The 16,031-nt window shown below is 39.8% G+C and overlaps 3 protein-coding genes across 4 annotated transcripts in view; all 3 read right to left on the bottom strand.

Moving 5' to 3' along the window:
• The window catches only part of LOC132116070 (phospholipid-transporting ATPase IB-like), a 61,778-nt gene extending 55,619 nt beyond the window's left edge, over window positions 1–6,159 (bottom strand). The window contains exons 1-2 of one of the 2 annotated variants that reach the window (XM_059524643.1): window positions 5,931–6,159; window positions 2,845–2,939 (exon numbers count right to left, since the gene is read on the bottom strand). In XM_059524643.1, coding sequence (XP_059380626.1) covers window positions 2,845–2,890 — 46 coding nt within the window. In that variant the 5' untranslated portion in view covers window positions 2,891–2,939; window positions 5,931–6,159. The remainder of the gene's footprint in view (window positions 1–2,844; window positions 2,940–5,930) is intronic. The other variant, XM_059524644.1, reaches the window with a different exon arrangement.
• A 2,946-nt stretch (window positions 6,160–9,105) lies between these two features.
• LOC132115631 (E3 ubiquitin-protein ligase RNF6-like) lies at window positions 9,106–10,173 on the bottom strand. Its single transcript, XM_059524045.1, has one exon. It carries the CDS (start codon window positions 10,171–10,173, stop codon window positions 9,289–9,291), a length of 885 nt encoding a protein of 294 aa, XP_059380028.1. The 3' UTR covers window positions 9,106–9,288.
• Window positions 10,174–11,366: 1,193 nt separating this feature from the next.
• Window positions 11,367–15,805, bottom strand: LOC132116094 (E3 ubiquitin-protein ligase RNF6-like). Its single transcript, XM_059524676.1, has 4 exons — window positions 15,683–15,805; window positions 14,147–14,302; window positions 13,853–13,966; window positions 11,367–13,369 (listed from the first exon to the last, which is right to left on the bottom strand). The coding sequence occupies exons 2-4, from the start codon at window positions 14,286–14,288 to the stop codon at window positions 11,550–11,552; spliced, it is 2,076 nt and encodes a 691-aa protein (XP_059380659.1). The 5' UTR covers window positions 14,289–14,302; window positions 15,683–15,805; the 3' UTR covers window positions 11,367–11,549.
• Between the last annotated feature and the right edge of the window lie 226 nt (window positions 15,806–16,031).

The following is a 16,031-nucleotide window of genomic DNA, read 5'->3' on the forward strand; positions in this document are numbered from 1 at the left end:
TGGACCAACACCTTGTTGAATCTATGCCACGAAGAATTAAGGCAGTTCTGAAGGCAAAAGGTGGTCCAACTCTGTACTAGCAAGCTATACTTAATAAAGTGGCCAGTGAGTCTAATATATATCATTGGTTAAAACTTGTATTTTGAAAATACAAAAAGTTGTGTGAAAGTATTTCCAAGGTCAACCTCAACAATAAAAAGCTGTTCACACATATGTGGACAAAGTGATTTATTAATTTACTATTTTTTATTAGTTCTTTTAAATGTACCATTGGTTTTACATTGCTTAATCTTCGTGTGTAATATTTTTACTAAGAAAAGTAATAATTTCTTTATTCATCATAGTTTGATTAGCTTGATTAAAGGTATTTTGAGATGACTGACACCTATTTCAAAAAAGCTTCTTTATTTTTTTTATTAGAGTAACAAACCTTTCTTGTATGAAATAAAATAATGAACTAAAGAATAATAGTCAGGTTTTCCTTCTAACTAGTAATAATGTCAAAATGAAATGTTAATAAATATATATGGGAGAAAAATGAACAGAACAAAAAAACTCAAACTTTTTAAAAAATATGAAAATACAGTAAAAGTTGAAAAATCCAAAAAAAAAAAAAAAAATTTGAAAATGCTGTGACTTTTCAGCATTCTGGTGATAAGCAACACTAATTAAATAATAAAAGGATAGGTATTAAATAAGGATGGATTCTATGAATCAATCATCTCAATGTGGCATCAATATGAGTATAAATATTTAATCTGCCCATCCCTAGTTCCCACATGCTCACGTGTGGCCGCTCCACCAGACGTTTGGAAACCCATTACCTACAGAGCCCCACTAGACTTCCTGTGCCCTTAGTGTGACATGTTGTTTTCGTTGCAAAGGTGACCCACCAGTCCTGGTGGCCCCCAAGGGGAACGGGGCGGTGCGCTCGCAGCTTGGGCTACTATGGTGATAGAAAAGGGTGAACGAGGAATGAAAGCCTCTTACAGGCACAGTGACCAGGGAGGGTAATCCTCTTTCTGTCAGCGCGCAACTTCACCTGTATCTAATCCTGACCGGGCTTTATCCCAGAGCGCAGGCACATCAGACACCCGCATCCTCCTGCACAAGCCATGCTAGCGTCACAGTCTAACCCCTGGCTTACCGACTAACACCCACATCAGAAGGACTGTTATTTCTGTTTTGCCTGCATGCATCCATTTTGGTGCATCACTTGATGCATGTTAGAAGGGAGCGATGTAACCAAAATCTTATTTCACTTTATGAGAAACTTATGTGTCATGTAAATGACATATACCAATATATAGCTATTTTTGTTATTTTATTTGATTTAAAAATAAGGACAAAGAAGCCAATTACAAACATAGGACAAATACAATAGAACAAATATACAAATGAAATAAGCTTTTCAGGTGAACTAGGTTTATTTAACATACAGTGAGAAATCATTATTCAATTTCAATCATATGTAAAAATAAATATAAATGGATTCTTATTCAAAATACAAATTATTCTGTCAAGAATTATTATGATTTATTTTCTCTTTTTCCTTTGTTGTTTGATTAGCTTTATTGACAAAGACGGCAGCAGGTTTATTAGGCTGCTGACACCTTAAAGTAACAGTTCACCCAAAAATAGAAATTAGCTGAAAATGAGCTCACCCTCAGGTCATCCAAGATGAAAATTTGTTTGTTTCTTGATTGGAACAGATTTGGAAAAATTCAGCATTACATCACTCAACCATGAATCCTCTGCAGTGAATGGGTGCCATTAGAATGAGAGTCCAAAAAGCTGATAAAAATATCCCAATGAATCAATATGTATGTAGTCTTTGTAAGAAACCAATTCATCTTTAATATGTTTTTAACCCATATTTAACTAATAACATGCCAGTGAAAAGTTGTCTCGTCTGAACCAGGAGCGAAATATGCAAAGATCATTTTAAAGACAAAAACATTCCAAAAAAATTGATCAAAACAAATATGTAAATGGCTTTTTGATGTGAGTGGACAACAGGGGATGGACTTTTTCAGAGGAAGTGTTATAGATTATGGATTATGGGCTCGCTAAAAGGAACAGATTTAAGTTAAAACATCTTGATGGATTTGTTTCTTACAAACACAGCTTTTCACATTATAAGACATTAACTGATGTATTGGAGTCATGTGGATTACTTATACATTTTTGTGATGTTTTATCAACTGTTTGGACTCTCATTCTGATGGCACCCATTCACTGCAGAGGATCCATTAGTGAGCAAGTGATGTAATGCTAAATTTCTCCAAATTTGTTCTGATGAAGAAACAAACTCATCTACGTACATCTTGCCCGAGGGTAAGTCAATTTTCAACAAATTTTCATCTTAGGGTGAACTATTCCTATAAGACCTCACGCACGGATCAAATATATATTAACACACATACGATTTTCTCCCAACTTATTACATTCACATAGACATAACCGACTGTGTTTACAAAACTACTCCACTCAATGGATGTTTTACCATAAACGTGTGCGCATTTGACCATTCAAGAAATCAATAACTCTTACATCAAGCAGTTCTCACTCTATATTTTCTCTTTCACAAATGTTTCTTTACCACTCTAACACCTAACGCAGTATCTCTAACAATACACACTTGAAATCGTCGCCACAATATACCTTCATACTGCCCAGCCCTAATGCATGCCATGTCTGTGTGCATATGTAGAAAGAGTGCAGAGAACGTTAGCTTTATTAGTCTATCCATGCAGTGTGGGCTGAAGGAAGGGGTGGCTTCATGCACCTGTGAGGCTCCAAGCAGTCGCCGGAGGCAGCGGCCCGCTTGAGAGGGGCACTCACTTTTCTCAAACCTGTCTGTCAGGCGGGAGCACATGTTGGAGCCCATGGGCTGGTCCTGTCGGAGTCCTGGCTAAGAGGGGTCAACACTAACTGTTCTTGAGGAGCCCAACAAGGGTTGCCATAAGAAAAAAACAACACAAGATATCAAGTCAGTAAGACCACAGAGCAAAACACTCTTAGAAATGTGCTTTAAGGGTTGAGAAATGGTGCTCAATCTGTAATATTTCAAATAACTCTTTCTCAATAGAAAGCCTGTTTGTATAGTGTAAAGGGGCCTCTGACATGTCAAAAATATTTTTGTTGCTCACTTGCTGATTTATCTTTACCTTACTGGCTTTTATTCATCACCTTTATGTTCAATAATGCCTCACATTACAACACAAAGCAAGTCAATTTTCCTTTGTCTAACATGATAAACCACTCTGATCCAAGAAATGAAAAAGCATTCTTTAAATGAGTGCCATGTTCCCCCTTGAAATGACTTGATTCAAAATAATTGTGTGTATTATCATTCTTTTTTTATATTAATATGAGAATAATTCAAGAAGGATTTATTACTATCTGAGTAAGCAGATTTGCTAATGTAAACAGAGAATAATAAATAAAATTTAAATCGAATTAAATATTAATATATAAGATGAAATGATTTTTCTCCTATTTTCCCACAGTGATGAATCTGTATAATACAAATGACTATAATTTACAAAACTTTAATTTAATCGGGTGAAGAATAGTTATTTTCAGCTGCTTTAAGTAACCTAATGGCTCATTTTAAATAGTATTTCAAGCAATGAAAGATGTAAGCAGTCAAATTTCGAATGCTCTGAATGTATCCCTTAATTAGTTCCATTCATTTAATTATTTTAAAAGAATAAGCATCGTTGACAAAGCATATATAGTGCTTAAGTAGAACCCTTAAACAGTGTTTTTAAGATATTCCCTCCTACTGGCATTCTGACGAGAAAAATATGCTAAAATAAAGTATAATGTGTGTTTAATTTATATACAGGTTTACATTTTGATGTAAATACAGAAACCTTGTCTATATTCACACTCTTTAATTTAAGAAGACAATAAAACAGTGATGAGTGATGAGTTTAAAGTTGCTGCCCCCATGTGGCCTTGATGAGCAGAAACGCTGAACAGTAGGGATGATCACTAAAACAAGGGCCCTTTAATGAAACACATCATTGGTTCTGTGATTATGTAACCCAAAGGTGACATCAGAAGCTTATCTTTTGTCACATGACTGTCAAAACAACAACGCACTCTAATCACGCTATGTTAGAAGCACTTGATTTGACATGGATGTTATTTCGCTTCTGTTCCAACTTGTACATGAACATACGTAGAGCAAATTCAAAGGAAACCATCTGTCAGTCATCTCATGAGCAGAACTGATAAGTCACACGTTTTAAGGAATTACAAATGAGGTTACCAACAATATGGCTCCTGCATGTTAATTCTGGAGCATGCTGGGTCAGAGCAGGCCAAACAAACACTATGAACAAATCTTCAGTGTAATCCACAATGCACATGTGTCAGTCTGTCAAAAAGACTCCACCCTCGGTGTCATCACCCCGCAAAAGCTTGCCGATTAAACACATGCTGGAACAGACCTGACGCCAAAACACTCTGTAATCTCTCAAACCTGCCACCAATGTTCAAATCTGAAGAGCTGTGCATTTGCGATGTATTCTTGGCCCTGTTTTGGTGCATTAAGTACTTTAAAACCCAACAGGCAGTCCACTGACATCTGGAGAATGATATATAAGCTTTTACTAAGATTTGTAATAATATTAAATGTCTCGTGGCTCATTTCCATTCAAAACAGAGCCTTTAAAAGACTGCAGCGATGCAGTAAGTGATTTTCTTTCAGTGGTTTGCAGTCTTTCGATTTGAAACCTTCATTGCTAGTATTTGGAAAGAAATGATTTATTGTGTAAAACCGATCTCAATGCTAAAATGAAAAACTAATTCTTTAAAATATCACTTGGATATTTTGATTATAGCTATAGATTGCATGCAGTTGAAAGCTTACATGCTACACTTTTAGTCTTTGTCACTTTCAGTTTTTGTTTCACGGTTAATTCAGTTTGTGACTGAATTATTTGTGACATTTACTTCCAATTTCTAAGTGAAAATTGTTTCATAGTGAACCCAACATTTTTTTTCAGTGTATATATGAGAGAGAGAGAGAGAGAGAGATAGAGATATTACAAATAATTAAGTAAAATCATTTTAAGATATTGCTTGACGGTAACACTAAAAATGTTTTCATCGTTATGTAATAACATCTTGAATTTCTACTATTTCCTATATTTTCAAGAGATATTAATATTAATATCATTTATAATTTATAGGGTCAAAGTGATTAAATGATTTTATTGGGTTGATTTTAATATATTCTTTTGGTAAATTTTGTTTACATTCTAAATGATAAAATAAGGTATTTATTTATTAATATTTTAATAAAAGGCAGTGAGCAAAACCGCTGGACATTTTCAACATTAGAAAATAGCAAAGATAAACCTTAAATAAATGTAACTAATAAGCCTGTACCTGCTACATGACAGCATCTAATTTAAAAACGATATCTTCTTATATTTTACCTGAAATGTAAAGCAATTAATAAAAATCTAGATACTTTAACCAGGTGCACATGACTTCAACAGGTGAGTCTAGGAGTTTAGAAAGCTAGAGCGCTTTAAACAGTCACGTGATAAGCTGAGTTTCTCTGTAAAAAAAAAACCTCTATGCAGATCTGGACAGGAGTAATTGTAGACACATCACGGTTTATCTCATAAGAACAGTTGCCGCTAATTTCCCACCAATCACCCTAGAAACCCATTTGTTTACACAGCGAAATTGACAGGTCACCTACAAGAGTGCCTCACCAGACGGGACAGGTAGAGCATAACTGATGCTTTTCTAATGTGTGTTTATGTATAGAAATAGGTTTGTCAATATAACAATTAATCATTTACACATAGAGGAACATGCGAATATCCAGAGCACCGAAGAAAATGCATGCATAAACAGTGCCAGTGCGCGTCGCCCATGTCAGCAGATTATGTCACGCTCACCTCCCTCGCTGTGGATCTTCTTCGAGCGTCTGTTGAAGTACATTTTGCACGCATGTGTGGAGCTTCCAGCAGCGGGAGCGGGATGATGGCATACTCGGGCTTCAGCGGTGGTATGCGGGCCACAGGCGCAGGGATGCAGTGTTTGATGGAGGCAGCATAGCTCCTGATGATGATGGGATGGGTCACCCTCTGCAGCGCGCACTTGCTTGGGAACGCGCTCCTGCCATCCTGCTGATCCGTCGCGTGCGCGCGCGCTCCGTCATCAGACCCCTTCCTGTCCTAAATGGAAACTTTAAGCCGTACAATACGCTCTTATGTGCTCTTCACAGTCTCATTTAATTACTTATACATGTAAACTGTAATTTATATAAACATTAAACTTTAGATTATTTGGTTGGTTTAAGAGTTTACCCTGATTTAATAATTAACAACGTTGTACCTTTGAACCGCAGTGATTCAGGGTTAAAGGTGACCTTATGATTTAATCAATATTTAACTAGCCTATACATTGAAAGAAAGTGTCTTTTATTATTCTAAAAAAAATTAACCCGTAATATAAACTGTAAACAGCTGTATTTCTTATATTAAATAGCTATACCTGAATTAACCCTTAAAGTTTTGACTTCAAATCAGTTCATATGCACTACCATTCAAAGGTTTGGGGTCTGTTTTTTTTTTTTAAAGAAATGTATCATGCTCACAAAGGGTACATTTATTTGTTAAAAATATAATTAAAAAAACTACAATAAATTTTACAATAAAATTACTGTTTTCTATTTTAATAAAATTTAAAATAAAACTTTTTTTATAATAATCTTACTGCTCAAAGAACATTATTTCAGTGTTTGCAAACCCTATCTGTTCCTTGGGAATAACAATGTATATCATTCCATTGTTATGGAGCAGAGAAGAAAAAAATCAATGGGTTTTATTTTATTACATAGTAACAGAATAGATATTCTTCTGTTTAGCATCACATTATAACATAATACATAGTCATAGCTCAATGATGTCAATTTTCCATCATTAAATATCTCAACTTCATGGCCAAAGATCCCCCATTTGCAGATAAACCATTCTGATCCATTCAGCAATATACACACATACTTACAGTTCACACTTCTTACAGAACACACACACATCCTCACATCATACAGACCAAATAAAGGAATATTTAGTATACAAGAAAACAATAACATCAAGGACAGGTGTTGATTAACAGACTGTCTTTGTTTTAATCGAGATCCTGAAACATAAGCAGACATGTATTGTACATTGAGGAAAAAAGTACCTTGGAAAGACGCAAGGTACCACTACATTCATGATCATTCATTCAGAAGTCCTACTTCACGCTCTGCCTCACATGGGGAAGGAGCAACACTGCATGAAAATGGTCATTTACAGCAAACAGGGCTTTCAGACAAGGCCATAAGAGAAACCAATGTATGTTAAAATACTGAGGGAAGGTAAGCAGGGCAGGGCATGTGTGTGTGGTACAAGAGCATGTGATAATAAAAACTACAAAAATAGGTACGTGACGGGAAAAGGTAGGAAAACATAATATTTAACCACAACTCAATATCTTTCATTGCTTTCTTGTTTCATTGCATCACCCTGGAAGAAGTCTGGCCTATGACAGGCTTGAATGTACTGCCTTATAGTGCAGCAGCTCACAAGTGCTTTCAAGTGATAATCAATTTCAGCTTTTCATTAAAACATTGTGAACTATGTGCAGGGGTTTATACGCAGGTACAAATCAAGCATGCACTTACTAGCTCATACAATATCATATAATCTGATCAGCACTCCAAAACTGTTGTTCAAATGCAAATGGCTTGTTCTTATTAGAAACGTAATGACACTCAAAGTGGAAAGCATATTTAGTCCACAGGGAAAATAATGACCACGCTTAAAAACGGAGTTCTGTAGTGTTTGTGGAGCTGCTCATTGCCTTTTCCCTTAGCATAAAGATGCAGATGCATTTCAGCGATGGAATTTCAGAGACAAATTAATCTACGACCAGATGCATCATTCATATCCCATAACTATTCTTAATGACCCCATAAAAATCACACTATATCCTGCTTTGATTGAAAACACATTTAAAAAGAACACTGCCCAACATTAAGGAGCACTTACATGGAGGACTCATAGAGCTTCAAAACCGGTGGATTTCTCTGCAAGCGCTTAAAAGTAAAGGTTCAATGCAATTGAACCAGTGTACGGTCCTTTCTAGAATATGTCTTGCTGTTAAAACACAGACATTTATTTATTTACATGTCCTTAAAGAGTTTTAAGAGGTCTATCCATTTTTTGAAGCCACCAAACTTAAAATTTGTAAGTGAGATAGAATTAAGGTGCGGTTGCATTAGTCAAATTTCGGTGAAATTTCACAGGCAACAAAGATCCAGTGTCTATTTTCAATAGTGTAGTGATGCATAAAGCAAAGCTCACAGAGAAGTTACTTCCAAATAGGGATGGGACGGTATGAAAATTTAATATCACGATTATAGTGACTAAAATTATCACGATTATCAATATTATCACGGTTTTGTTGAAACGAGATGAAAGTGTTCAAAAATAGTTGATGCTCACACTGAAAACATTTCAGCAAGTTTTATATTTAATAATCAACAAACAACTAATAAAACAAGCAACTCTATGCACTTAATTTAATTCGCCATTCCTTCTCGAAAAAAAAACAAAAAAAACATTGTGCGCTGCGCTTGCGTCAGACTGTTGCTGGCTGGACATGATTTAATAGTGAGTTATTAAAACCGCGATAATCAAACACGGTTTTAATGATAATTCATTTTTAAACGATATTACTAACCTTCAGCACATTTTATCACGGTTATCAATAAAACCGGTTATCGTCCCATCCCTACTTCCAAACCACGCAGCTTTCTGTTGGTCAGTGCGGTGAACGACTTACCAGCGTGAATCAGTTTTAAAAGGAAATTGTTCACTCTCACAAAAAACTCCAGATCACATGGATACCCATTAAAATGACTGGATTTTGCCCATGAAAATTCAACAAATAGCAGTAATGTAACCGCACCTTTAGCTGAAGCTAACATTTCTAACTCCATCTGAATTAGTTACGCCGTCTGTTAATATGTCCACAAAGCATAATGGTGAATGGAAGAAGATGAAGTGATGAAAACGAAAGGGGTCTAAAAAAATAAAGCTTTGTTAAATCTCTGCATTATAGTCTTTTTCTGCTTTTGGTTCTACCTTTAGCTTGAATACAATGGATCTCAGAGAATGAAAACATTGAAGCACTATGTACACACCCCACCGACGGTGGAACAAAAGTCAGTCGTTCAGTCCGTCGATTGATAGCTACAGCCTGACATCATTCCTGATGGCTGGACAGAATAGGCTGCCTGCAGATGGGGCAGGTGTTGTTTTCAGATAGCCAGCGGTCGATGCAGTGGATGTGGAACTCGTGAGCACAGGGCAAGCGGCGCAGCTTGTTGCCCTGAGCGTACTCATTGATGCAAACGCTACAAGCGCGGCCCAGCTCGCCCTCCAGGTTGACCTGACCGTAAGTGCGTGTGACCAGATTGTCGATCTGTTCTTTGGTGAGGCCCCTTGGATGCTCCTCGTCTTCATCTTCGTTGAGAAGGAAAAAGTGCGCCAGCCTTAAGATGGGCAACGTCCCATTTTCCACCAAGCTGTTAGTGTCCCTGCTGCTAGGTCGTCCCTCCGTCCCAGTCCTGCTCACCCGCACTTGTCCTTCCTCCTCACCTGCCACTAAACCTTCCTGTGTCGTTTCCACTCCTCCATGAGCAACACCGCCCTCACCACTACCAACACGATACGCCTGGGCTCCACCAGCAGAAGCGGTGTCCTGGTTGGGGGTGGCGGTCTCCGAGTCTGCTTCTGTCTCCATGAGAGAGCTGAGTTCACCAAAGCCGGTCATAATCTGGCGCAGGATAGATCTTAGCGCCATGGAGCTAGGCTCGCCAAGACCAGTCTCAGAAATGCGTCGCAGAGGGATTCGTATAGTGCTGACATAAGTGCGGATTCCCGCACGCTCTGAGCGCGAGATGGTTCGACGAAAGCCGCCACTGTCACTCTCGAAGGTGACTGTGTTCTCGGCGGCTCGAGCGCGAGAGCGAGTGCGACTGGCAATGCTGTCCCTGTCCCGGTTCTCGCCCGGCCTGATGCGCCGCATTCTGTAGTGTTTGTGGAGCTGCTCATTGCCTTTTCCCTTAGCATAAAGATGCAGATGCATTTCAGCGATGGAATTTCAGAGACAAATTAATCTACGACCAGATGCATCATTCATATCCCATAACTATTCTTAATGACCCCATAAAAATCACACTATATCCTGCTTTGATTGAAAACACATTTAAAAAGAACACTGCCCAACATTAAGGAGCACTTACATGGAGGACTCATAGAGCTTCAAAACCGGTGGATTTCTCTGCAAGCGCTTAAAAGTAAAGGTTCAATGCAATTGAACCAGTGTACGGTCCTTTCTAGAATATGTCTTGCTGTTAAAACACAGACATTTATTTATTTACATGTCCTTAAAGAGTTTTAAGAGGTCTATCCATTTTTTGAAGCCACCAAACTTAAAATTTGTAAGTGAGATAGAATTAAGGTGCGGTTGCATTAGTCAAATTTCGGTGAAATTTCACAGGCAACAAAGATCCAGTGTCTATTTTCAATAGTGTAGTGATGCATAAAGCAAAGCTCACAGAGAAGTTACTTCCAAATAGGGATGGGACGGTATGAAAATTTAATATCACGATTATAGTGACTAAAATTATCACGATTATCAATATTATCACGGTTTTGTTGAAACGAGATGAAAGTGTTCAAAAATAGTTGATGCTCACACTGAAAACATTTCAGCAAGTTTTATATTTAATAATCAACAAACAACTAATAAAACAAGCAACTCTATGCACTTAATTTAATTCGCCATTCCTTCTCGAAAAAAAAACAAAAAAAACATTGTGCGCTGCGCTTGCGTCAGACTGTTGCTGGCTGGACATGATTTAATAGTGAGTTATTAAAACCGCGATAATCAAACACGGTTTTAATGATAATTCATTTTTAAACGATATTACTAACCTTCAGCACATTTTATCACGGTTATCAATAAAACCGGTTATCGTCCCATCCCTACTTCCAAACCACGCAGCTTTCTGTTGGTCAGTGCGGTGAACGACTTACCAGCGTGAATCAGTTTTAAAAGGAAATTGTTCACTCTCACAAAAAACTCCAGATCACATGGATACCCATTAAAATGACTGGATTTTGCCCATGAAAATTCAACAAATAGCAGTAATGTAACCGCACCTTTAGCTGAAGCTAACATTTCTAACTCCATCTGAATTAGTTACGCCGTCTGTTAATATGTCCACAAAGCATAATGGTGAATGGAAGAAGATGAAGTGATGAAAACGAAAGGGGTCTAAAAAAATAAAGCTTTGTTAAATCTCTGCATTATAGTCTTTTTCTGCTTTTGGTTCTACCTTTAGCTTGAATACAATGGATCTCAGAGAATGAAAACATTGAAGCACTATGTACACACCCCACCGACGGTGGAACAAAAGTCAGTCGTTCAGTCCGTCGATTGATAGCTACAGCCTGACATCATTCCTGATGGCTGGACAGAATAGGCTGCCTGCAGATGGGGCAGGTGTTGTTTTCAGATAGCCAGCGGTCGATGCAGTGGATGTGGAACTCGTGAGCACAGGGCAAGCGGCGCAGCTTGTTGCCCTGAGCGTACTCATTGATGCAAACGCTACAAGCGCGGCCCAGCTCGCCCTCCAGGTTGACCTGACCGTAAGTGCGTGTGACCAGATTGTCGATCTGTTCTTTGGTGAGGCCCCTTGGATGCTCCTCGTCTTCATCTTCGTTGAGAAGGAAAAAGTGCGCCAGCCTTAAGATGGGCAACGTCCCATTTTCCACCAAGCTGTTAGTGTCCCTGCTGCTAGGTCGTCCCTCCGTCCCAGTCCTGCTCACCCGCACTTGTCCTTCCTCCTCACCTGCCACTAAACCTTCCTGTGTCGTTTCCACTCCTCCATGAGCAACACCGCCCTCACCACTACCAACACGATACGCCTGGGCTCCACCAGCAGAAGCGGTGTCCTGGTTGGGGGTGGCGGTCTCCGAGTCTGCTTCTGTCTCCATGAGAGAGCTGAGTTCACCAAAGCCGGTCATAATCTGGCGCAGGATAGATCTTAGCGCCATGGAGCTAGGCTCGCCAAGACCAGTCTCAGAAATGCGTCGCAGAGGGATTCGTATAGTGCTGACATAAGTGCGGATTCCCGCACGCTCTGAGCGCGAGATGGTTCGACGAAAGCCGCCACTGTCACTCTCGAAGGTGACTGTGTTCTCGGCGGCTCGAGCGCGAGAGCGAGTGCGACTGGCAATGCTGTCCCTGTCCCGGTTCTCGCCCGGCCTGATGCGCCGCACCTGGAGGTCCAGCATGATCGTGGGGTGGCGCCGCACGCCTCCGGCACCTGATACAGGTGTCTCCCCCTCTTCCTCACCTGCCTCCGGAGGATCCGTAGGAGCAGCTGGCTCAACAGCGGCCTCGCCCATTTCCACTGCTACAGCAGTACTTCCGGTGGACTCCACTGGGGCGGCGCTGCTGCTATGAGTGGGGCTAACATTGGAGGCGGGGTTTCTGTCCAAAGGGGAGCGGCTACGTCTCGAAGAGCGAGACAAAACCCCACCAGCTCCTGCTGCCCGGCGCATGCGGCCACGTGAACGAGTCCTGCTGTTTCGTGGCTCACGGGCAGCCGGCACCACCTGGGGGCCTGACTGAGGCAGAGCGGTAGGGCAGTCTGGGCCTTCATTTCCATTCTGCCCCTCCCCCATGTTAACTGAGGAGGTTGTGACCTGTATTTGACTCCTTATGGCACCACCATCCAGCTCTTGTGACTGAAAAGCAAGTAGAGCCTGTGGAGGAGGAGAGCTTGGCAAAGAAGGCAAGTTCCTCCTAAGAGCCTGTGAGGTCAGAGGTGGCATTACAGGCAGAGCCGTGCTACTGCGAGTGCGGCGCACTGCGGCCCTCCTTCCCAGGGTGGGCCTGGCTGTAGAGTATGGCGTGGGGTGTTGAAGTGAGTAAGGTGCAGACCTTGAGGGGTTGTAAGGGGTCGTGGGGGCAGAGGAAGACGACACTGGTGGAGGAGGTGTTGGAGGAGGAGGAGGAGGAGGAGGCGGCATTGGAAGTTCAGTCGGGTCAGGGGTGTCGCTGTGTTCTCCAGGTTCGGGTTGCTCGTGGTTGATGTTGATCTCAAGACTGAAGCGGAACTCGCCGCTGTTAGGATTGGTGCGGCTGACGGCACGCCATGTTTGGTTTCCGCTTTGCCCACTACGTGTAGCATTTCCTGTGCGCCGGAAAGTGTTCAGCCATTCCAACAGAGAGTCTCCATTAGATGTCTCCACACCTGGCTCAACTGCACCTGGAAAATAAAAAATTACAATTTCTTATCAATATTGATGAATAAAAGGGTAAGTAATGAAACAATTTACTTTCAGTCGGGTTGTTTCTATTCCCAGTTGATTCGACAAGGATGCATTAAATAGATTATTTTCAAAAAAAAAATTTTTTTCAAATCTTAACAGTTTATGGTAGTTTACATTCAGAAGAATCACAAATGTGGACTGACAACAAAGTTTAACATTACATTTATGCCCCCTTCGGGTCAGATCATACATGTTTTACTATGGCTGTATAAAACTTTATATCATCACATCCTTAACCCCAAGATTTATGCCCCTGCACTTTTGCTAAAAAAAGGCAGATGCACCCTGACTTGTTTTGTAATTGCATTGTGAGTATGCCTGCAAGGTGTGTATCGCATACAAATCCAGCTGATCATATAAAGTAAAAATATTAGTATAGTTGAGCAACTGAATTCAAAACCATCCCTTTATATCCTTACCACTACTGCCCTCTGCCTCACTGCTCTGTGGGCGGGTTTCAGGGCGTGGCTGAGATGACACAAGTTCCTTTGCCCCATCCAGACGCTGCCTCAGCTCCTCTGCTGTGACTTCACCTGTAATCAAACAAAGACACACCCTATTTAATATCCATCTATTGTTCATTCAACCAAAAGGCTAGGTTTGGAAATTTGTGCTTCTTCACACCTTACGTTTTGTAAAATGCTTGACATATTTCTCTGTGTAAATGAAACTACATGCATCTTTGCATACGGACGTGTTGGGTGTGTTCTCACCAGGTGTTCCCAGTAGATTGCTGTCTCTCATTAGTCTGTATTCCTCCTCGCTCAGTTCATTAATGAAGTGATAGTATGCCTCCTCCCGCCGAAGCCGCTCCGCTTGACGATGACGCTCGTCTCGGCTGCCGGGAGGGTCCATCACCACAGAAACCGCTGCTCAGAGATATCACAAGATGAAATTTTTTTTATAAAATCACAAAAAAATTATTCAATAAATACTTAACCAGCCTGGTTATGGCTTTCTCCCTGTTCTGTGTAACTTTTTTCTCTGGAATTTTCTTATAAGCATTAATATTTCAGCTTATAAGGGAATGTGTAAAATTTGTGGTCTTGTAACTGCTCACCATATATTTTAGGTTTTTCCATTTTAATCAATTTGATTTTATAGTTGTGTGGTGGCAAATACATTTTAAAGAATGCAATGCCAAGTAGGTCATTAAAACACTTATCACATCATATGACATAATAATTTCCCTAACATCTCATGTCAACTATTCATCTTAAGTAAAAAAATGAAGACAGCATATATATATATATATATATATATATATATATATATATATATATATATATATATATATATATATATATGTGTGTGTGTGTGTGTGTGTGTGTGTGTGTGTGTGTGTGTGTGTGTGTGTGTGTGTGTGTGTGTATCACTCAATAATCTGCCAATGATCAGTTTAGAAATATTAAATCATGGTCTGCGTCAATATAGAAGCCAGCTCCTTATATAAAATCACTGAAAATGAGACAGCAAAAACTTTTACTAAGAACATCATTGATATATATATAAGGATAGTCTCATCATAAACTTCTCTCTTTCTAAAACACAGCCACCATTAAGAGACTGCACGACAAAATGAACGCATCTGAAAGGCAATCCGTAAATCCTAATATGAAAGCAAAACCGTTTTGACACAGGTCCAAAGTCACCGAGAGCCACGTGACGCTGACAATAGCGTCAAATTAATTCATATGCATAACACTTCAGTCATTTCAAACAGTATTGCTGCTCTGTAATAATATAGTAGGCCACAGACAGCACCGCAGAACAAGACACCAAAACTGGGCTGTCAGCCTCACAACCAATCAGCGTCCGAGAAGCCATGACTGACAGCCAGACTATCCACTCAGCATCGGTCAAAGGAGGGACATGACAAAGAAAAACTCGGGGCTCCATGTCAGCTAGCAACCTATCCCACAGACAATAAAAAGCCTACACTAGCACTCTACACAGGGTGAAATTCACAACTGAAATTTGTAATTAAACTGTCACCATCGTCTGTCACCGGGCAAACGCAGACCGAGCGGCGGGGCGAGCTGTCATTTTAAATACGCAACACCTTTGATGGAGTCGACAGATTGCTGACAAGCTAACTGTGGGCCAATGAAAGGTTTAGATCATTATTTTGACAAGATGAGGATAAATGTCACTGACAAAAAAACGTAACAGAAAATATGAAATGTAATAACACTGTCCAGATTGAGAACAAAATAAGCATACGAAGCTAGTAATAGACCTGTAAGTACCTGAAACAGCAGCTGTAATATGGACGAGCTCTCTTTCCTCTCCGCTCTGATTACTGTAGCCAAGATGGGACCGACGGAGCCACACAGAAACTGTCCGGGTAACAACCGCGTGCGCTAAACCAGTTCCACAGTCATTCGTCAGGAACAATATAGTGCACTTATTGATAACGTTTCTTTCCAGTTTCTTCTCTTTCTTTTCTGCAATGCTGTGTTGCTACTTGATATCGTTTATCCACAATATTATCTCAGTGTTAAGTTTGTGTTTTCATACACAAGTTAGCTAAATTAAATTATAATATGATAAAAATACATTCTAAAATAAATGTTATTATTAAATGCAGTATATGTC

This window comes from Carassius carassius, chromosome 35, assembly GCF_963082965.1.
Source record: "Carassius carassius chromosome 35, fCarCar2.1, whole genome shotgun sequence".
NCBI lineage: Eukaryota > Metazoa > Chordata > Actinopteri > Cypriniformes > Cyprinidae > Carassius > Carassius carassius.